The 22,775-nt window shown below is 41.0% G+C and overlaps 2 protein-coding genes across 4 annotated transcripts in view; both read left to right on the top strand.

Annotated features, from left to right (window-relative positions):
* The window catches only part of LOC113108949 (FERM, ARHGEF and pleckstrin domain-containing protein 1), a 60,530-nt gene extending 44,898 nt beyond the window's left edge, over positions 1–15,632 (top strand). Inside the window, exons 19-26 of the mRNA XM_026272391.1 lie at positions 9,637–9,836; positions 10,243–10,332; positions 10,414–10,496; positions 10,689–10,798; positions 11,830–12,005; positions 12,093–12,200; positions 12,279–12,430; positions 14,215–15,632. Of these exons, the coding sequence (XP_026128176.1) occupies positions 9,637–9,836; positions 10,243–10,332; positions 10,414–10,496; positions 10,689–10,798; positions 11,830–12,005; positions 12,093–12,200; positions 12,279–12,430; positions 14,215–14,290 (995 nt within the window). The 3' untranslated portion in view covers positions 14,291–15,632. The remainder of the gene's footprint in view (positions 1–9,636; positions 9,837–10,242; positions 10,333–10,413; positions 10,497–10,688; positions 10,799–11,829; positions 12,006–12,092; positions 12,201–12,278; positions 12,431–14,214) is intronic.
* Positions 15,633–17,136: 1,504 nt separating this feature from the next.
* Positions 17,137–22,775, top strand: part of zmp:0000001200 (dedicator of cytokinesis protein 9) — a 75,426-nt gene continuing 69,787 nt past the window's right edge. For 2 of the 3 annotated variants that reach the window (XM_026272380.1, XM_026272385.1), the window contains exon 1: positions 17,147–17,624. In XM_026272380.1, the coding sequence (XP_026128165.1) occupies positions 17,508–17,624 (117 nt within the window). In that variant the 5' untranslated portion in view covers positions 17,147–17,507. Of the gene's footprint in view, positions 17,625–22,775 lie in introns of all 3 variants that reach the window. The other variant, XM_026272384.1, reaches the window with a different exon arrangement.

Below are 22,775 nucleotides of genomic sequence, written 5' to 3'. Positions count from 1 at the left end.
CATTAAGTGGTCCTTCGAGCCGGATTGTAGCTGTGCTGGGAGTATGCAGCAGAGTGTTGGAGTATCAGAGGCCATGTCCACCCGGCCTAAGCGTTTAATCAGACAGCCCTCTTATTTGAAAGACTATGAGGTCAGTGCTATGCATTACCAGAGACAGAGTTCAGTGGCACCGCCCGCACCAAGAGAAAGCCAAAGCTCACAGTCTCATGTGACGTGGAATGAGCTTTACCCGCCTCCAGATGATAACTCTCTAAGCTTCGAGGAGAGCTTCCTAGACACTTCCAGACAGTCTTATACCCCTATGCCTTACAGAACGGAGGGAGTACCACAGAGCAGGTTACTGAGTGAGAGTATGCGGTATGATTCAGTTTCACATCATGATACTAGAGAGGGTGAATTGACAGCCTCAGCCAGAGCGCCATTAGCAGTACAGCGAGATCAGTCCCGAGAGAGATGGCCCATGCCACCCCTTGCTACATCGGATGACTTTCAGGCTTCAGAGATAGAGGAGCCTAATGAAGAGTTACCTCCCCCACCGTGGCCTACACCAGAGTACCCTTCGATATTTGCAGTTGGTGAAGAAATGCGTATGATTAATGTCTTGGATCGGATGATGAGCGAGTTGCAGCTCATGAAAGAGAGTGTTGCCTCTAATGTCCTGACGCCCACTCATTCACACTCCACCCCGAGAGTGGTAGGCCCTTCCCAGACTAGAGGAGGTTTTGATCAGTACAATGCCAAGGTTTGTACTCCGAGGCCAGCAACTTATTCTACTGTTTCACATCCACCCCCTGTTTATCATTCAGATGTGGGCTCTGCACGGAGGAGTGGAGTCCGACCTGGCATGAATCAGTCATACCCTACTCAAAGTACACATTTCTCCCCTGGGTCAGTGACATTGGGAGGGGAGTACCGGGGGCCTACGCCGAAGATTCCCCTTTTCATTCGTAATGACCCGATGGAGTTCTCTCGTCTGAAGTTAGCCCTAACTAATCTGTTGCCGGCCGATGCTTCAGAGCTTTTTAAGTACCAGATTCTGGTGGATCATGTAAAGCTAGAAGAGGCGTGTCTCATTGCAGACTCCTTTATTAATTCACCTATGCCATATACCGACACAATGATCGCCTTAACAGAGAAGTTTGGACAGCCGCATCAAGTCGCCTTGAAGAGGATCGCTGCGGTGATGGATTCACCTGAGGTGAGAAGAGGGGATATAGCTGCCTTTGAGAGGTTTTCTCTGCAGGTGCAGTCGCTTGTGGGTATGCTGCAGACGTTAGGTCCAGATGGGGAGGTTGAATTACGATGTGGCTCACATGTTGCTCGATTGCTCACCAAGCTTCCACCAGAGATGCGAGCAAACTTCCGTCGTCAGATGTTCCAGCATTCTGGTCACACGCATACATTGCTGGATCTTGCAAAATGGCTACGTTATGAGTCATGGTGCCAAGGCTATGACTCCACTTCAGGTATCAGTGGTCAGGGAACATCAGGCTATCGGGTTGAGAGGAAACGCAGCAGACCAGCAGCTACAGTGTTGCATGGATCGGAGAGTGGACAGGTCAGAGCGATTAAAACGGAAGGCCCTTCAGTGCAGCAAAGGAAGAGCAGAGTAAAGCCATATTGCCCATTTTGTGAGTGTACAGAACACTTTCTTAATAAATGTCCAGCGATACAGAAGCTCACAAAAGAGGAGGTTATTGAATGGATAAGGATCAATAAGAGATGTTGGAGATGTGGAAGAGCACATATGGCCGCCCAGTGTGATCTAAAGAGGTTATGTGATGTGTGTAATGGGAAGCACTTGAGAGTCTTGCATGATGCCAACTCACGCTCTTCAGCCGAGCCGCCGAAATCTGAGAATTGCCTGGTGAGTACCAGCACGGACGTTCTTTACGTAGATCGGCCCTCAGCTACTTCTCGTGTATTGTTGAAAGTTGTAAGAGTGTTACTGCGCAATGGAGGCAGAACGTTAGACACCTATGCGATTCTGAATGATGGGTCCAAACGCACAATGCTCCTCCCAGAAGCAGTTGACATCTTAAACTTGCAGAAGAAGCCAGAAGAGCTCGCCCTCCGTACCATCCGTCAGGAAGTTCAGACACTTCGAGGATCTGCTGTCTCATTCACTATATCACCCCTTGCAAATCCCAAGAGGAACTTTCGGATTAGGGAAGCGTTCACATCACAGCGTTTGGGTTTAGCAGACCATTCCTATCCGGTGGCCAGTTTGAAGAGAAGGTATAAGCACTTGGCGGATCTTCCCCTGGAGTCATTTGAACGGGTTAAGCCACTCATTCTGATTGGAGCAGACTATCCGAACTTACTTACCCCTGTTGAGCCGGTGAGATTGGGCCCTCCAGGAGGACCTATAGCCATTCGCACGAGGCTGGGATGGACGCTCCAAGGGCCAGCACATTTCACACAATGGATGTCACCTACTCAACAATGTCTTCTGACTGGTGTTTCAGGCCAAACTGCCGAGCTTTTGCAGGATGTGGAGAGGCTTTGGCAGATGGATATCTTGCCATATCAAAGCAGTAGACTGGCTATGCGGTCGAAGCAGGATAGAGAAGCCGTGGAGCTGTTGGAAGCCAAGACTCAACGAGTGCAAGTTGGAAACATTCTTAGATATGCAACGCCGTTGTTACGGAGGCCGAATGTTCCCCCCCTTAGAGCGCCTATCAAAGCCGTCCTACCTAATCTCCGGAGTCTTGAGAGACGTTTGGGTCAAGACCCATTACGTGCCCAGGAGCACAGTGCAGCGATCCACAAGTTAGTGGAAGGTGGAGCAGTCAAGGAAGTTGACCCCAAAGAGACCTCTACTACAGATGAGTCGTGGTACATTCCACACCATGTTGTGAGCCACAACGGGAAGAATCGGTTGGTCTTCAACTGTTCCTTCAAGTTCCAAGGTATAAGTCTGAATGACACCCTCCTTCCCGGTCCTACGCTGGGCCCCTCACTCCTGGGAGTCCTGTTGCGCTTTAGGGAACACGCGGTAGCAGTCAGTGGCGACATTCGAGCAATGTTCCATCAGGTTCGACTCCTACCGGAGGATAGGTCACTTCTTAGATTCATATGGCGTGATATGAGACGGGATGAAAGCCCTGACGTCTACGAGTGGCAAGTTCTACCCTTCGGTACTGCCTGCTCACCGTGCTGTGCCACTTTTGCTCTTCAGATGCATGCAAGAAATCATCCTGGGCCAGGAGGGGTAGTGACACATTCAGTGGAACACTGCTTCTATGTGGACAATTGTCTCCAGAGTGTTCCCAACACAGACGAAGCCAAGGTGTTGGTTGACAGTCTCAGGTCAGTGTTATCCTCTGGAGGGTTTGAGATCAGGCAATGGGCTTGCAATAAGCCAGAAGTTCTTCAGCACCTACCAACAGAAGCAAGGTCAGATAACATGGAGGGATGGCTTTCAAAGAATGAGTCTGGATTGTCAGAACCGATCCTTGGGCTCAATTGGCAGTGGGGGACAGACACCTTAGGCTACAAGAGCCGGACTCTACAGTACACATCCCTAACCATGAGAAATGTCTATAAAGTGGTCGCCAGACAATACGACCCCCTGGGATTTATCGCACCCTACACAACTCGCGCCAAGCTGATTGTCCAAAGCATGTGGGACAAACCGCGTGATTGGGACGACCCCCTCTTACCCGCAGACTTGCAATGGGCATGGATGGAGTGGGAATCAGAGTTGCCCTTGTTGTCGAGTATTTCGCTACCCAGACCTTATACTCCCACTCATGCCCAGCAGGAGATCACCTCTCGGCAGATTCACGTGTTTAGTGATGCCTCCGAAAAGGCTTATGGGTCAGTGTCTTACATGAGGACAGAAGACACTCAGGGTAGAGTCTATTTGACTTTCATAGCAGCCAGATCCAGAGTAGCACCCCGCAAACAGCACTCTGTTCCCCGTCTTGAACTTTGTGGTGCCTTGACAGCAGCTCAACTTGCCAAGACCATCGAGAGAGAGCTGACCGTGAAGTTGGATCAGATTGTTCTTTGGAGTGACTCGACAACAGTGCTGACATGGTTGCGGTCTGAGTCATGCCGCTTCAAGGTGTTCGTGGGTACTCGTGTGGCAGAGATCCAGGAGCTCACAGCAGGATGTACCTGGCGCTATGTAGACTCTGCACGGAACCCAGCCGACGATGTCACCAGGGGAAAGACATTAGCAGAACTAGTCAAGCCTAATCGTTGGAGTCAAGGCCCATCCTTCCTCCTTAAAGGACCTGCTGAATGGCCATCCTCACCGGGAGAGGTGTCAGGACTTGATACCTCAGAATACAGGAAGCCAACTTCCTGTGGAGTGGTATGCAGTGTGGATGGAAAAGAAACCACTCTAGGCCAGTCATTCTCATCTTGGAAAGCTCTGGTAGAGGCAGTAGCAGAGGAGGCTCACGGGGCGGCTGACCTGAAGAAGCCCTTGTCTGCAGAGGACTATCGGCAAGCAGAGTTGACGGTTTTCCGTAGAAGTCAATCAGCGTGCTTTGCAGAGGAGCTGAGTCGTCTCAAAGCTGGAAGGTTGGTATGTCGGAGTAGCCGGCTTCTTACCCTCTCCCCAGAGCTAGACCCGGTCGAGGGAGTGATTCGAGTAGGAGGTAGACTCCGACGTGCAGAGCTGCTGGACCCTGCGTTCAAACATCCAATTATTTTGGACCCTTCATATTGGACGACTAAGCTGCTTATCCAGGATTATGATGCACGTTTGTGTCACCCAGGAACAGAGCGGGTCTTCGCAGAAATACGGCGTCAGTTCTGGATCCTCCGAGGTAGAGAAGCGATTAAGAGGGTTCAGTATCAATGTCAAGAGTGCAGGAGATGGAAATCCAAGCCATCAATCCCGAAGATGTCTGATTTACCAGTAGCCCGTTTACGGTTATACAAGCCAGCGTTCTACTCGACTGGAGTAGATTGTTTTGGACCGTTCCAAGTCAAATTGGGGAGGCGTTCAGAGAAAAGATGGGGTATCATTTATAAGTGCCTCACCACCCGAGCAGTGCACTTGGACCTCATACACGGGATGGATGCCGACTCCTTTCTGATGAGTCTCAGAAGATTCATTGCTCGCCGTGGGACTCCAGCGGAGCTCTACTCAGACCAGGGTACAAATTTTAGAGGAGGCGAGAAGGAGCTCAGTGAATGCTTCCGCAGTATGTCCTCAGATCTCAGACAACTTCTTGCCAAACAAAAGATTGACTTCCATTTCAATCCTCCTGCCGCACCTCATTTTGGGGGTACGTGGGAGCGGGAAATCAAGTCTGTCAAGGCAGCTTTGTACACTGTCATAGGAGTTCAGCCAATCTCTGAAGAGGTACTGTACACAGTTCTTCTCGAAGTTGAGGCTATCTTAAATTCGAAGCCGCTGGGTTACACCTCGTCTGATGTTGTTGACTTGGATGCTATAACCCCAAATGTTCTCCTCATGGGGCGGCCAGATGGAGCACTGCCCCAAGTAGTGTATCCTAAGAGTGAAGGACTGAGCAGACGAAGATGGCGACATTGCCAAGTTATAGCGGATCACTTCTGGGCCAGGTTCATTCGGAGTTATTTGCCAACCTTGCAGCACAGGCAGAAGTGGCATGGAGCCCCAGAGGATCTGACAGTGGGCTCAGTAGTTCTGTTGATAGACCCACAGTTCCCCAGAGCACTCTGGCCCATTGGTAGAGTGGTTGCAGTACATTGTAGTGCAGATGGTCACGTGAGGTCTGCGGATATCCAAGTCAAGGATAAGGTTTATACCAGACCCGTTGCCCGGCTGATTACTCTTCCAACGATACTTGACACTGAAGTGGATGAGCAATGCACTCCAGGTGCAACAGATTCAACTTAGCCTTTTGCGGAGACAAATTGCACACAATTTGGGGGCGGCTGTGCAAAAGGCGATAAAGAGAGCTACAGAGTGCTGCTGCATTGAATCTGTTGAGGACTTTGATTTTGAAATATGTACATCACGTATCGGTGCGTGTGTGCGCATACGTGCCGACGTCAGTATGAACCAATCGACAGTCGGTGTCTGTGACATTTAGCGATCGGTCTCTCCGCATAACTAGTGCCAGAGATGTTCATTGTCATTTATCAGCCTCAGTTTGACTGTATTTGTGCTGTGTGCGTCCTGTAGAAGTGAGTAACGATCGTTTTACACTGTTGTTTGCTTTATAGTTGTTTGTTAGTTGTGACGCAGTTATTGCACGAGATGTGCTGCATCTGAGGTATTTATGATTGCAGTTAAAGTTACAATGTTAATACCCATATTATTGATCACATAGATATCAGTGAATGTGATGTTATATTCAGTGTTTCTACTATTGTATTACAGCCTGAGGGGAGCAGCCTAGAATGTATGTCAATATGTTTATTATGTTAATTACTGATGTTAGATTCCTGTTCTCTGTGTTTGTAGGAATAAACCACACACTTCCACAAACTTGTATGCATATGTCCTGCACATATCTACAATACATCAAGCTCTCATCCTTTGATAATCATCCAGCCTGTCGTGAGTCAAACCAACTGCAGTAAAGATCACACAGTGGATAGCCTGTACATTTGATTCCATTCTGGATGGATATAACTTGCACTTGATTCAGCTTCATCATCTCGATGTTCTCTGATGCTGCAATTACAGAGATTGAACAGAGCTAAGAATATTCATCTAATCTGAGTTTATAAAGCAGCCCATCGACTGAACAAAATACCCAAACCTCTCATCGTGAACAAGCTCATATTACAGTATCCTGACATTTAACCACTGCAGTTTATGTAAAGGCTGTCTTCCCTCACCAATGTTAATCATCATACTTTATGATTATTAAACGTATTGAAACTAATACTCTGCTCTGTGTGTTCTGACCGACACACCCGGTTCACTACGATACCTTGCTAGCCTTAGTAATTCAGATAGCTCTTTGCTACAGTCCGATTATTATATATTATTGACTATACATTGCTATCTTTACCTGAATCGAGCCGTGCGTCGCATCGAATCTTTGGGCATGGGGTATATTCCAGGCTTTAAGGAATAGGCTGCGCTGAGCGTGGGTGTGAGGCGAGGACAATGCAGATAAGAAGCCCAGACGCCACCGACCCTAGAAGTGCAGTGTTGCTCTTTATATGAGATCTATATTTGCAAGAAATATAGTCGCAACAGCCAAACAATATGAAGAAACGATGTGACTAAATTGCAGAGCTGTATCAGATGAACTCTTATTCTGCTTTAGGACAGACAGTGAAGACAGGCTGAGTTGAAAAGTGGCGTTTCAGGGCCGCTCACGCACAAATGCATAAGATCATTTTTATCCACAAACAAAAAAATACGAAAAATATAGCTTCATTTTCGTTTTTCCGTTTTTCAGACAGAACGAAATATTAATAATAGTGATGTAATAATAATAGAATCAAACTGTCACTCCTCTTTTTTTCTTTTTGTAACTGGTTTGATTTGATCATGTCATATCCTCTTGGTCTGAATGCAGTTATTGGATAGAATATTGTAGTAAGATTGGAGATTAATCCAAATAAGCATGACGTTACAGTAAAAATATTACTATACATTTAAAACAGTGTATTCTTCGAATTTCAGTAGCGTGCAGATGCTCTTTTATGTCAGGACCACGGCGACAGCAGCTCGGACAATCGCTTCGCTTGCTCACATTATGTAATCTATAACAGGAAAATCATACTGTTTTTTATGAAATGTTGTTGAGAAAGAAATGTGTCGTTTTAAGGACGTAACATCTCGTTATTACGAGAAAATATGCCGTTTTAACTAAACAACTCATTATTATCATGAGAGCGGAAAAAAATGATATGTGTGGAAGCAATGCCTCAACGTATATTTGTTTGTTAAACAGCAAATAAACTCCCCTGTATACCAGAATCAGTTTGGAGCGGGGCTCGAACCAGCGGTTGTAGCGGTGTATAGTGGTCAACAAGACTAGGACCATTGCCTCCAACTTCTGTAGCTGCACAGCTTTTACACACTCTCTGGTCGACTTCCGTTATCATGTATGATTTCTTGTATTGGAAATTAAATGACTCAAAGCTAATTGAATATTTCGAACCAGCACTTTATGTATATACATAAAAGGTATTTGGGTAGTAAATGATATATAAACTAGGGTTTGTAATTGTTAAATAATTAACAGTTACATTCAAGTAGGATAAAGATGTGTAATCGGCCTATGTTCAATGTTTGTAGCGATTAAAATATATAAAAAGTTACTTAATATTCCTATCAGTTCACAGGCACTTCTTCCGCTTAAACGATCTGTGGTAAATTAGTCTGGTCTGGTTCTGTTCGTCTTTGATTGGGTGAGAACAGTTCATTATTACTGGCTGTGGAAATCAGCGGGCGTGGCTCATTATACTACAAGGAAAACGCAGTAAATAACGCGCGCTTTTGTGCATTCAGAACGGCGTTTTTTACGGCGTCCTGTGGCAAGCCGACGGCGTTAAAAGCGGCGCTTTTTACAAACACTAAAACGCCGTTTTTTGCGGCGTTTTTTACGGTTTACGCGCGTTTTTTACGGCGTCTGCTATAAGGACGGCGTATTTGACGGCGCTAATACCGTTTTAAACGCCGTAAAAAACGGCGTTTTGTATGCAAACGCGTTTAATCTAGGCGTAATTCTGACCCTTTTGGCTTGCCATACCAGGACACACTGGATGCGTGGCGATGGGCGAAAGCATCTCAGCTGCGTGGCGTGTCTGTTTTTAATTCGGCTCCCATGTTAATAGGTTAGAGCTTGTCGACTGCCTGCGTGAGACGCGCGGCTCGACGCGCGGCTCGACGCGTGCATGCTAGAAATAGAACCGACGCCTTGTTGGAAGCGTTTCCAGGCAAAATATAATAGGAAAATATGTTTGTCATTTTGTACACAAATACATATTAATTCATGACATTTTGATATTTGAAAGTCTATAGGTTGACATAAATTCAGATATAAATGTAATAAAAAAAAATAATAATTATCGATTTTCAAATATTGTACCTGTCAAACATAGTCATAGCCTTAGCGAGGCGGCCACGGAGCCTGCTTGTTACCTTCGCCTAAACACGGAAAGTTACATAACTATTACTAGAGCCTGTTCCTTTATAAGATAGCCAAAGGTCGGTGTATATTTGCTTTATACATTTTAGGCTTATTCTCAAATTCAGATTGTGTTAGTGGGCAAGATTATTAGGCAGTTTTAATAGGACAATTTGACCGGAAAGATGAAATTTTGTCGGACATTTCTTTTTTTTTTTTCGGCCAATGTCCGGAAATTACCGGATAACGGAAACCCTGGCACACACTATGGTTAACCGAGTATTAACCGATAAGGGCCTCGGTTAACGGTTAATGAAAAACTTGAAAACGTGCAGCCCTAGTAAATACACACACATACAGTATATATTTTTAAATATTTACATGTATACACATTTATATATTAATATAATTATATTTTATAGTATATATATAAATATATTTAATATAAAAACATAACACACATTTTTTTGTTTTATTTAATGAATCTGAATAAAAGTAGTTATTACTTTCAAAATAATAATATTGAAAAAAATCTCACTGAGCACAGACGTTTTAATAGTAATGTATATCTGTGTGTTTGTGTGTGTTGTAGCTGCTTTGGATGGTGTGTGTGAACTGGAAGCTGCTCTTCATACTGGTCTGGAGCAGATTGAGAACTATCAGAAGCTCCTGGAGCTTCAGAAGGATTTGATTGGAGTTGAGCATCTGGCCGTGGCTGGACGTCAGCTCATCAGACTGGGCTGCCTCAGCAAACTCTCTGGGAAAGGCCTCCAACAGCGCATGTTCTTTCTAGTGAGATTACAGCACACACATCTATGTTTCATATGATAGAGAGACCTGTTGTTCTTAAAGGATAGATCGAATTACAATCATGTCATCATTTACTGTACTCCCCCTCATGTAGTTCCAAACCTGTATGAGGGTCTTTCTTCTCTTCAGCACAAAAGAAGATATTTTGAACAATGTTGGAAACAGTTGACGGTACCCTCTGACTTCCATAATATTGTTTTCTATACTATGGAAGTCAATGGCTACCAGCAACTGTTTGGTTACCAACATTCTTCAAAATATCTCCTTTTAAAGAACGTTTGTAATTCTGAAAATTCTAATAGCTATGTAACTAACTCAAGGCCTAATACTAAACTCTCTCCGTATTTTCACACGTGAACTCTTTCTATCTTTCTTTATGTGGAGCCAGTTCAATGACGTTCTGTTGTACAGCACTCGAGCGATAACATCAGCCAATCAGTTTACAGTGCACAGACAACTTCCTCTGCGCGGCATGACAGTAAGAAAACTCATCAGAGATGTTATTGATTAGCATGGGAATTCACCCATGAGAAATCTGTGTGTGTGTGTGTGTGTTCAGATCCGCGAGAGTGAGGACGAGTGGGGCGTCCCGCACTCCTTCACACTGATGGTACAGCAGCAGTCACTGGTGGTCGCCGCATGGTAATTATTCTCAATATCTGTGTGTCATCAGCAAGTACAGCAATAGAGAGCAAGTCAACAGTGCATTCTCTGTTTACACACAAAACTTTTCTATTGATAGGTCCAGTACAGCTTTTTCAGTGGGTGCAAGAGTGTTAGAGGTGCATATATGATGGATGCCTCAAAAACAATCAGGTCTCTTGTCTCTTGCAGTTCAGAGTCAGAAATGGAGAAATGGATGGAGGATTTGAAGATGGCGGTTGACATGGCTGAAGAGTGTAATGGACTGACCGCTGACCTGCTGTCTGCTAGCAAGGATGTCAGTAAGTGACACATGATCAGTTACAAAATACAGTTACCAGAGCATTAAAATAGACCCTGTCTGTTTTCTTAGTACATCTATATCAAAATATAATATTTCGCTCCACATCTAAAATGACTTTCCTTTTTGGCAATTTGTCATGATCCAATTATTTTCATAGAGTAAAATTATGTCCCGCCTTGTATTTTTTTTAAATAAGTCACATTTTAAAAGTAAAAAGAGTTGCTGTTTCATGAATATATATATATATATATATATATATATATATATATATATATATATATATATATATATATATATATATATATATATATATATATGAAATATATTGTCACATTTTAGAAGTACATTTTAGCATATTAAAAAAAAGAGTACATCTTGTAGCAATAATGTACTTAAAAGAATATACTTAAAGGGATAGTTCACCCCAAAAAATGAAAATTCTGTCATTAATTACTCACCCTCATGTCGTTCCAAACCTGTAAGACCTTTGTTCATCTTCTGAACACAAGTTAAGATATTTTTCTGACCCTCCATAGACAGCAACACAACTGCAATGTTCCCAGATCCAGAAACGTAGTAAGGACATTGCTAAAAAACTGCATGTGACTTTCGTTGCTCAACTTCAGTTTTGCAAAGCTACAAGAAAACTTTTTGTGCGCAAAAAACCCCCACTTTATTCAACAATTCTTTTCTGAGTCACTGTCTTCAGCCATTTTGGAGATTAACACAACACATATACGCACGCTTACATTCTGGGGTACTCTCCAAAATGGCAGAAGATGTAACTTAGCGGAGAAGAATTGTTAAATAAATTCTGTTATTATTGTTTATTATTTTTATCTTGTTGCATCGCAAAGCTGAAGTTGAGCCACTGATGTCCAATTGACTGTTTTAGTGATGTCCTTGCTATGTTTCTGATCCTGGGAACATTGTAGTTGCGTTGTTGTCTACGGAGAGTCAGAGAGGGAGCATTTAGTAGCATGTATCAGCACAATTACGTGAAAAGATTACAGTGAAAGTTTTTCCCAGAATCCTCAGGGGCGTCTGAAGTGGAGTCAGAGGATGATCTTTGTGGATCTCGGATGTCTTTGCCTCGAAATGGCAACAATTCAGGAAACACTCTTAACCGCGGGAACACGACAGCCCATGTGTGCTGGCATCGCAACACCAGTGTCTCCATGCTGGACTTCAGCATCGCCATAGAGGTACCAGTCCTCCATCCGCTCATCTCTGTGTTTGAGTGTGTAAATGCTGTAACACAGTTTGGTCGTCATCTTGACTGTGTCTGACAGAACCAGCTCTCAGGAAATCTGCTCAGAAAGTTTAAGAACAGCAACGGCTGGCAGAAACTCTGGGTGGTTTTCACCAACTTCACCTTGTTCTTCTACAAAACACACGAGGTAAGACACTAGCAGACACACACTGTCATATCCTCTGTGAATGTGTGTTAATGTTCTCTGTTGACTTCTCTCTGTAAGGATGAGTATCCTCTGGCCAGTCTGCCATTGTTGGGTTACTCTGTTACACATGCCGGAGAGTCGGAAAACATCCATAAAGATCACGTCTTCAAACTGCATTTCAAATCTCATATCTACTACTTCAGGACGGACAGTGAATACTTTTTCGAAAGGTACAGTAAAACTCAGTATTCTTCCAAGAGACATAGTAAACCTTGCAAACTACACTGGAAAAAAGATACTTTGGATCAGCTAAAAATACTCTCAAATACTCCGTTTCTTAAAGCCAGACGACTTTGTTTTTCTCAAATTATGTTTATTAAAATTCTAAACTATATTTAAATAATTTTTATTTTAAAGGGTTAGTTCAACCAAAAATAGCCCATTATTTACTCAACCTCAAGGCATTCTAGGTGCACTGTATATGACGTCCTCCTTTTAGACGAATCTGGTCAGATTTATAATTAAAACTGTCTTCGATCTTTCTAGCTGTTTAATGGCAGTCAGTGGGTGCTGCAGTGCATCAGTCCAACAGAAGTTCAATAAAGCGAATTCATTCATAATAAAAAGTGTCTCACGTGGATCCGAGGGGTGAACAAAGGCCTCCTGTCATGAATTTATCATTAAAATCATTAATTTAAATATCATTCATTTATTTGATTTATAAAAGTTTTATAAATATTTAAATACCTGTTGCCTACTTACATGATGTTCTTTATGCTAATTTAAAGAAAACTTTCTATATAGGCTTTGCTTTGTTTTGTTATTGTATATATTTGTGCTCTTACAGTGGTGTTTGTATTTGTGTCGAAAGTTTTTTTCACCTGCTTCACTGAATGACTGACTTACTCATCACTGCATCAAAAAATGTCAAAAAATAAATAAAAGAAAGCAAAGTATGGTTAGTGAGTGGAATCTAGTCGAATTCTTTTAGTTCTGCACACTGAAACTTTCTAAATGGTGAAACCACTTGACAATATGAAAACAGAATTTTCACTTAGGACAAAACTAAAAACATATAGTTAAATTTAATGTTTCATTTAATTTGCTAACTTTAAAGGCAACTTCACATGACCTTAATGTTCATTGTAAGTTTTTTTTTTTTTTTTTGAAAATACATAACTGTTCTGAAAAATTCATAAAGCCCCAAATAAGTCATTTAGTCATTATAGCTTTCTGCACATTAAAGGGATACTCCACCCCAAAATGAAATTTTTTTCATTAATCACTTACCCCCATGTTGTTCAAAACCTGTAAAACCTTCATTCGTTTTCGGGAACACAATTTAAAATATTTGGGATGAAAACCCGGAGGCTTGAGACTGTCCCATTGACTAAATAACAGTGTCAAGGTCCAGAAAAGTATGAAAGATGACGTCAGAATAGTCCATCTGCCATCGGTGGTATAACCGTAAGGTTATGAAGCGACGAGAATACCGTTTGTAATCGAAGAAAAAAAAAACTTTATTCAACAATTCCTTTGTCTCTCGACCTCCGCGTATGCTGGGTATGCTCTTCTGTGTCAGCCGCACCACAAGGATGTGCTGTTTTCTTTCAAATCAAAGCTAAATACACGTCGAAACAGCGCATCCTTGTGGCGTGGCTGATACAGAAGACAATACACAGCATACACGGAGGTTGAGAGACACATAATAGAATTATTGAATAAAGTTGTTATTTTTGTTTTCTTCGCTTACAAAAAGCATTCTCGACGCTTCATAATGTTACGGTTGAACCACTGATGGCAGATGGACTATTCTGGGGTTAAGTCGTTAATGACCAAATTTAAATCCAATGTCAAGAAAAACAAATATTGGTTAAACAATTTTTTAAAATTTAAACCAGAAATCTTGAATATTAATCTGACCCGTATAAAAATGCATTGTATTTTGCAAGGTAAGTGTGACCCTTAATGTTATAAAGTGTTGTTATATAGTAAGATTTTGATTTGTGTGTAGATGGATGACGGTGATCCGAAGTGCTACAGTCTCTGCCAGCAGAACCCGCTATCTGAACCGTACAGAACCGGACTGAACCACAGAGAACCTGCCATTTGAACCAGACCGAATACCACAGAAACTGCCATCAGACCTGGACAGAAAAAAACATAAACCAACAGACCCATGCAGGCATATAGGGAGCAACCATCTGTGTGTGTGTGTGTGTGTGTGTGTGTGTGTGTGCTTTTATGACAACGTCACTTTTTTTGTGACTGAATTTTTTTTTAATAGCATAGTTTCATAGTATGAAATTAAAGGGGAATGTCACCATTTCACTTCTGAGCCTTTAAATAGACACCATTGAGTTCAAATGTCAGCCTCAGGCAAGGTTTTTTTTTTTTGTTTGTTTTTTTTTTGCATTATGTGTTTCATAAAATGGCCCTCAAATACTGAAAAGTGCTACTGTGTGTTCACAGGATGTGTTCGTGTTGGGTGAGAATAGGACAAAGGTTAACTGGGGTTTGTTATAAGGCCTATTTATAGCATGTGTTGACATACTAAAGTCTTGATCTTGAGAAACTAAAAGGAAAAGTGTTAATAAAGGCTCAGAGATGAAAAGAGGTGGAATTCCCCTTTAACCTCATGGCATTCCTCATAAACACACAGGTGCTTTTTAATGTTTGCGCTTTGTCCTCTAGTGTAAAAAAAACAAACATGAAAAATCATTTCCTGCATTTTTTAACTGGGCTTTTACAGAATCTCATTTTGTAAATGATATTTAATTGTAAGCGTAAGCCGTAAGTGTCACTTGCTGCCTTTAAAAGGAGGCAGATCCATTTCAGTGCCATGGTTTTTATAGTACAGATTTCAATGTTTTAGACTTTGTTTCTATCAGCTGAAATCATGTTGGGTGCCAGAAGCCAATGTGCCAAAATCATGATGGGTATTTCTGTTTGTTTCCATTTTGGACTGAATAATGTAAAAGCATGGCAAATTTGGGACTTAAAGGCAAGTTATAAAATACATTTAGTCAACATTCATCAACCGAAACTTATATTTATAGATTTCAAGTGCCATTAAGATTATAAAACACAAAAAGTAATTTATACTATGTTTGTTTCCATCACCATGTAAAATTTGATAATGAAGAAAGGATATTTTATTATTCAAGGTTGTAAGAATATTGACCCCCCTCACTGTCATTTTAGAAAAAATAATTTTTCACAAAACTAAGACAAATTCACCCATAGGCAGCACCGTATAACCCACAACTGCATAATACAGGGTAGTTTAGTCCACAGGGGAGGTAAAGCTTTAAAATCTGCAGATAAACATGTTTTAGTTGCCTATGGCCAAAACACTTCTAAAATGAATGGAAAAAGACAAAGAGAGAGAGTTTATTGGAAATGAAAGCAATAAAACCTCATTCCAGAGAGCGACTGTCTTCTGTGGTCTTTCTGCATTTCACTGGTCAGCAGGAGAGGGCGATACTACATCATCAGTGTGAGGACATTAGCCAACAGAGAATAATCAAGAGCTGCACATTGGATTATATATAGGCCTATACACAGATGTACAATAATATATGATATTTTAGTGTATATGGGTGATTCTGTTTGGTTATGAAAAAAGTGAGAGTAAGTCATTTCAGCCACCAGAGTAGCAGAAAAACTGATTGAATTAATGATTGATTGAATGAACTAACAAAGGAATAAATGAATGAATGAATATACAAATATTAAATAAGAATAATAATAATCAAGAATTTGGCTAAAACACATCTCTTCCATCTTTATTTGACCCTCTAACTCTAGCACTCTCTATTCTAATTCTATTATTTTAAAAAAAATTAAGAAAAATAAATAAAAACTTTAGACTTGCACTCTAATCATTTACTAATGACTTGTTTTCTTTAAAAAAACAAACAAACAAACAATACTTCTCTATTCTATGTATTCTGTCTATTCTTGTTTTATTATTATACAATTAACAAAAAGCTGAATAAATAAATAAAAAGGCCTCTAACACTAGCTTCTCTATTATTTTTATATTCTATCTAGGCTATTTGTTTTCTTGTTGTTTATTGTACTGTTAAGGCCTCTAACACTAGTTTTCATTCTTTTAATGGATTATTTTTTCTCATTATTTGAAAGTTATTTTAAATCACCATTACTAAACCACTCAACAGAACATTTTCATTATTTTTACTCTCTTCAAAGATGAAAAATATGGTCACACTCATCTCAGAGAATTGTATTTATATATAATCAATATTATAGGCTTTTAAAAATACTAAACTAAAATATTAATAGAAAGTTTCCTTTATTCCTCTCAACAAGCTTATTTAGTGAGTTTGAAGTAAGAAACAATCCTTTTTTTTTCTTGTGAAAAGGCTAGATATTTACAAAAGGATCATGGAAATAAATTAAGTAGGCTAGTTTGAGGATAGGCTAGAAATAGACTATTGCGTCGTGTTGTTTACACTTGCCATCTGGTGCTCTTACTACAGAGGATTTCCTCATTACATTCTCTTGACGCGTGTAAAGCGGGGCTCTAATGAGATTTCACACGCAGGTATGGCCCTCCTGCTGAGATTTACCGCGTTATATTACTGCGGGCCCCTCAGAACACACCACTGACTGATGCTCGTCTGATTAGAGAAAGTGAAACGATACATGCGGCTATATTTCTGAAAGTCATTTGACTTGTTAAATTATGACTCGTAAATCATGTACTCTGTAGTATGGTATATGTATTTAATTAAATACCAGTCTCGCATTAACGATTTCTACTATGGCGAACTCTTAGCTCATGAATATGAATAGAATTACGCGCACGGTGCGTAAAGGCCGGTTCATGAATAATGAATGCATTTCATGGAACCTTCACGTGGATATCAGCTTTGCTCATGAATATTAAGCAGTTCGACTTGGTCGTAGTAGAGTTCGTAAAGTCGCTTTCTGGACGGGGAGGGAGTCGAGACGCGATGGGATTACGCCTGACTTCAGCGGCGCGTGTTAAACCTCCCACAAACACACGGACATGAGACCATGACAGCACGGGAAAGCGTTTCATTTAGACCGCCAACACTTACCGGGGACTTTAAAGCGCTGGAAACATGGACTAAAGCTTCATCGCGTTCATCTGAACATGAGAGTTAACGGCGGGACGAGCGGAGGGCTTTTAGGAAGGATTTGTAGATCACAGGCGCTCGCAAAAGTAGTCGGGACAGCGGAGGAAACAGACTTTGAATGTTTTTAATAGAATATTTTACACGTCTACTGGAAATTAATGAAAGTTTGTAGCTCGACATGTCAGTCCCGAGCCATGTGGAGACGCGTAAGTTCACCCGGGGGCTCGGTAAACCGGGCACGGCGGCGGAGCTGCGGCAGAGCGTGTCGGAGGCGGTCAGGACCTCGGTTTTAGTGGTAAGTTATGCCCGTTTGCGCGGTGGTGCAGCGGTTAAGAATTAGAACTTATTGCTGCTGGTTGCGGGCTCGAGTCTCGGTCATAGGCGAGCTCGAGGTAAAATGCTTAACCTCAGATTACTGCAAGACACTGACCAAGTGAAACTTTGTATACAAATCAGGTAAAGGGTGATTCATCTGTATGCTATTGTAACTTGTCGGTTTTATGTCATTGCTGTGTCACATCCCTTAGACCTAATGTAGATAAGTTGTCTTAGAGTCAAATCAGGCTTCAGGTGGTTGATTCTTTTGCCCAATTTTATACTTTTTTTCATATTAATTAATGGACTGTTCATAGACCACACAAATATTTTTGTAAGACGAAGGAATAAGTGTTTTGTAGTGTCTGTGTGTGTAATGTTGCCCTGAATGATGGATCCAATTTCCCTTGCACATTGTTTGAATACAGAAATCAAGTGTAGTGTCAGGCTCTCAGCTGATCCACGTCTACCTATAGGGATGTGACATCTATCACAGCAGCCTTATAAAAGATCCTTCAGTATTATCACCAGCTTTTGCATTGCTCAATAGCTAATGACCCTCCTACATCCCCAGCACCTCCTCTTGTTTAGTCAGGAGTCTAATTTCTAAAATGTTTACATCGAATTATTAAACATGCATGATATAGGCAATACATTTATGTTGTTTTTATTTTGTTACCCCAGAAAGTTTATTGCTGCTCTCCTTGGTATCATTTATGCTAGGCTGCATGGATGTGCAGGGAGTTATTGCCCAGAACATCTTTGACGATAGTGGCCCTGGCACAAATGGACTTCATCCAACTTGTTGACAGGGAAAGAGAGTCAACTAGAGAGACAGTGTATATCTGGAAGACTGTTTGAGTGAACATCTCTCCATCACTATCCAAACAGTGTGACTTAGTGGTGAATGATCTGGTTCGGTAATTAAAGGCATTTGGTTTAAATCCCACCAGGGTTGAGCCATGAACTGTCACCTGTATGGCCTTTAGTAAGACTCTTAACCTCACGGGACTGACCCTGCGCTGTAAGTCACTTTGGACTACTCAATTACTCCGTATTCTTGCACATTTCAGGTGTTCCCTCTCAACCCTATAGACGTTTTCAAAAGGAAGTGATTTGGGTCCAGACTTGTGTGAATGAGTCATTGAAACTCAGGTTTTGTTGCATAAAAGCACAAGCTGTTTTGTACTGAATAGCCTACTAGCATACTACTGTACCTACTGTATATACAGTATGCATACAGTGCAGAGAATGTACAGTTTCTGTAAACATGGAATAACATTTGCACAAATGGGATGTATACAGTAGAGCACAGTGAGTGAAATCAACCTGATCTTGTAAGAAACATGATTATTTAATAAAGTTGCCATTTCTTATGAATTTGTATTGAATTACCATTTTAGCCAAAATGTAAAATAGTTATGAATTACCATGAAAGTGTATGTATGTTGTATTAAACAATGCATTGGTCTCTCCATTTTCAGAGAGATGAAAGAACCAGAATTTTCAATATAATATCATATTTGAAAGGTTTATTGTTCAACAATAATTAATTTCTGATTCGCATCGTATTTAAACTATTTGGCAGTATACAGTGTACAATGCACAATAAGAAGTATGCTTCCATTCTGAACACAGCCTGTGGGTTCAATCCCAGAATGCTCTGGCTGCGAGGTCTGAATCTGAGGATCAGAACTGTCAGAATGAACTCTCAATGAAGCATATGGTGGGCCAATAATGTGTGTGTAACTCCAGTGAGCTCACACACACTCGCATTCCTGCATTATACATGTAAATATAATGAAATGAGACTCTGTGTTTGTAGAATAATGGATAGATTGTGTCACGGTCGTATGGTTGGTGCTCTGACCGGCCTCTGAACACAAATGGATTGTGCTTTGGTGTCGAGGGAGACCCACAGATATGTGTTTAGACGTGTAAACTCAAGTATGGTCACATGCAATTTGCATTTCATCTTGAATCAGGTGTTCATCTATGAACCCTCTTTGGACTATGGGATGAATTTCATTGGGGAACTCTTGCTGTGATTTTGTTTTTGGCTATTGGTGAAGATTTCTCTGCTGGATCATTGGTAATGCATTTATTTCACCATGAAATTCCATTGTGATACACAATTGTAAAAAAACAACAACATTGCAGCTCCAAGTAGGTCTACAGTATCTTGTAATCATTAAAAATGAATGGGACTTTACTTCAGGATCATGACTGTTGGACTGTAATGCTGACTGGTCAGTAAAACACCTTCTGTATTTCAAGGGTTACTCTGCACATGTGTGTGCTAGTCATCTGGCTAGATTTTGTATAGTTTCACTAATCATGGACTTTGTTCAGCTGGGCATTAATAGGCACTTAGTCGCAAACAGTTACTTGTTATGTTTACCACCGACATTCACCACCAGTTTATACAGTCTGAAATATAAGCCTCATTTAATAAGCAGATCTGATTTAAAAAAAACAAAATAGCAGCCTGAATTGAACTCGGTGTATCATGAGTTCTGTGTTGGCACATCAAATATATTCTGTCAACATAAACTAGCATGAAAATCATCCAAGTTTGGCCTCACCCTCGAACCAATGATAAATCAACACGCATCACTCCTCCAACACACACCTGGTCCATGACATCATCAACACAAAAACATGCAGAAACCTGAGGAAGTCTTACTCGACTGTTAGCCGTTCAGTCTTTGAGTGTGTTCATATGAACTGAACTGTTGTCCAGCTGTCTGACACCGATGAACTCACGTGTTAATGTCATCTGAAGAGCGATGTGTTACGACTCTATTGTCTGCACGGTGCTGTTGGTAATTGTGGGAGTGAATTGGGCAAGAGATGGAGATGAGGGACTGGTCATCCTGGTTCCCACTGATTTGTCTCTGCCAGTGTTAGAGCAGCATTGTTCAGAGTGACCTTCTCCACGGCACTTCCTTCCTCATAAACACACTCATATACAGATCACATTACAGCTGCCCACAGGCGCTCAGGAGAGCCTCTGCTTCACACCCTGCAGGGAAACACACACACACACACACACAGAGTCTGTTTGATGTTGAGGGGAATTCACCTGTAAGAAAATTGCTTGGTTTTCATCATTGTATGTCTACCATGGTATTCCTGGAATGCCACAGTGCTGCTTCGTAAGAGTTGTAAGGTTAAGATTGGATTAAACCTGTTATATGATCATGTGATATTTATTTTTTATAATTTTGCAGGATTGTACAGCGTGTCAAGCATTACAGGCTGAAATGACACTCACCCACTAAATCTGCCTTTATATTAAACAGACAAGTAGAAAACTGCATATATACACACACACACATATATATATATATATATATATATATATATATATATATATATATATATATATATATATATATATGTGTGTGTATATATATATATATATATATATATATATATATATATATATATATATATATATATATATATATATATATATATATGTATGTGTGTGCAGAATAATTGTAAAAAAAAAAAACATATATATTAATTTATTTTTGCATTATTGCTTACATCATTCTTTAATATTACTCTTTTCCATATTTAAAACAATAGTGAAGCATCATGAAACTGTTAAATAACACAAATAAAAATATAAGTATTTTGTAATCAGTAATGAATGAGTAGGATCATAAAAAATCCAATCTGTTTTATGATGTCAACACTTCCTCTGTTTGCAGGTGTGTGTGTGTTGTGTACGCTGTGTCATTGATTACAGGTAGGTGTAGTATTTTTGAATGTGGTTTGGTGTAGCAATTCTGTACACTATCAAACCACAGGCTTTCCCTAAGGAAATGACTGCACATGTACAGTAGCTACAGTTTGGTGTGTTTTTGGTCTTAAATTGGATGAAACCTGTATGGTTAACTAGGTTAGGCTCGTATGTTGTTAACAGACATCATGAGATTAGTGCTATGACAACATCTGTTTGTCAAGGAGGTACAACACAACAGAGAGAACCAAGCCCTCCCTGTCTCTCTCTTTAAGTCTTTCTGTCTCTCGCTCATCTGTAATAGATCTGTTATTGGTCTGTGAGGTTTCCATAACAGTGTAGTTCAGCAGAACAGTCTGGATGAGCTGCAGACAGTTGTCTGAGCGCTGAGCTCTTCTCAAGGACAGTAACACACACACACACACACACTATCTAAACATTCAAATGAGTATGACTACTGTATCAGTGATTTGAATATGGTGGTTTGGAATGAAATATCTGTCCTGGAGCATCAGCATGCAGATGTCGTTGTGTAAAGATTGTAAATGTAGTGTTTATTGATTGATCTTTAGATGCATTAATAGGAAAATTCACTCAAAAAAGGAAATCCTCATGATTTACTTACCCTCAGGTTGTTCCAAACCTGTATGAGTATTTTACAGGTTTTAAATGTTTGAAGAATGTTGGTGACCAAGCAGCTGATGTTAGCCATTGACTTCCATTGTATTTTGTTCCATACAGTGGAAGTCAATGGCTACCAAATTCTTCAAACAACCTTTTTGTTCAGGTGAGGTGTGTTATGTAGGAATAGGGATGTCTTGGTTGTCTATGATACATATGTTCAGCATTAACACACTTCACTCTTCTAGCAAACACACACACGCGCGCACAGAGTCTTGCTGTCTGATGGTTTAGCACACACTCATCATGGATGTGGATTTCGCCCAGAAGTATTTGACGTAGGTTTGGACATGATGAGTTGCTCAGTCTGATGAGGGTTTAGTTTAGACTTGTCTCACAGATACAGTCTTAAGCCAGAGTTATTTTCCCCCATACTTCCTCTCCATTCTCACTCTCTCTCACACTCTCACACACACCCTGTGATATCTTTCCCACACAGTCAGTCAGTATCCTCAGCACAGGTTCAGCCTCGGACAGCACGTCCTCCGTCCAGTCACAAGCTCTAATCTCATTAGCTGGCTTTACACCACTTCCAGTCTGCTGTTGCAACAGATACATGATCCTTACAAGAGAAGTACACTTCAGGTATAAATGGAATTTGTTTTACAAGTATGTTCCAATAAGCATACCTTATGTAGTAAATATAACCAGTGTAAGTATACTTGTAAGCAGAGTGTGATTTGTGGGGTCTCTGCT

Source organism: Carassius auratus, chromosome 9, assembly GCF_003368295.1.
Source record: "Carassius auratus strain Wakin chromosome 9, ASM336829v1, whole genome shotgun sequence".
NCBI classification, from domain to species: domain Eukaryota; kingdom Metazoa; phylum Chordata; class Actinopteri; order Cypriniformes; family Cyprinidae; genus Carassius; species Carassius auratus.
The sequence above is the reverse complement of the archived record's forward strand: the minus strand, read 5'-3'. Positions and strand labels throughout refer to the sequence as shown.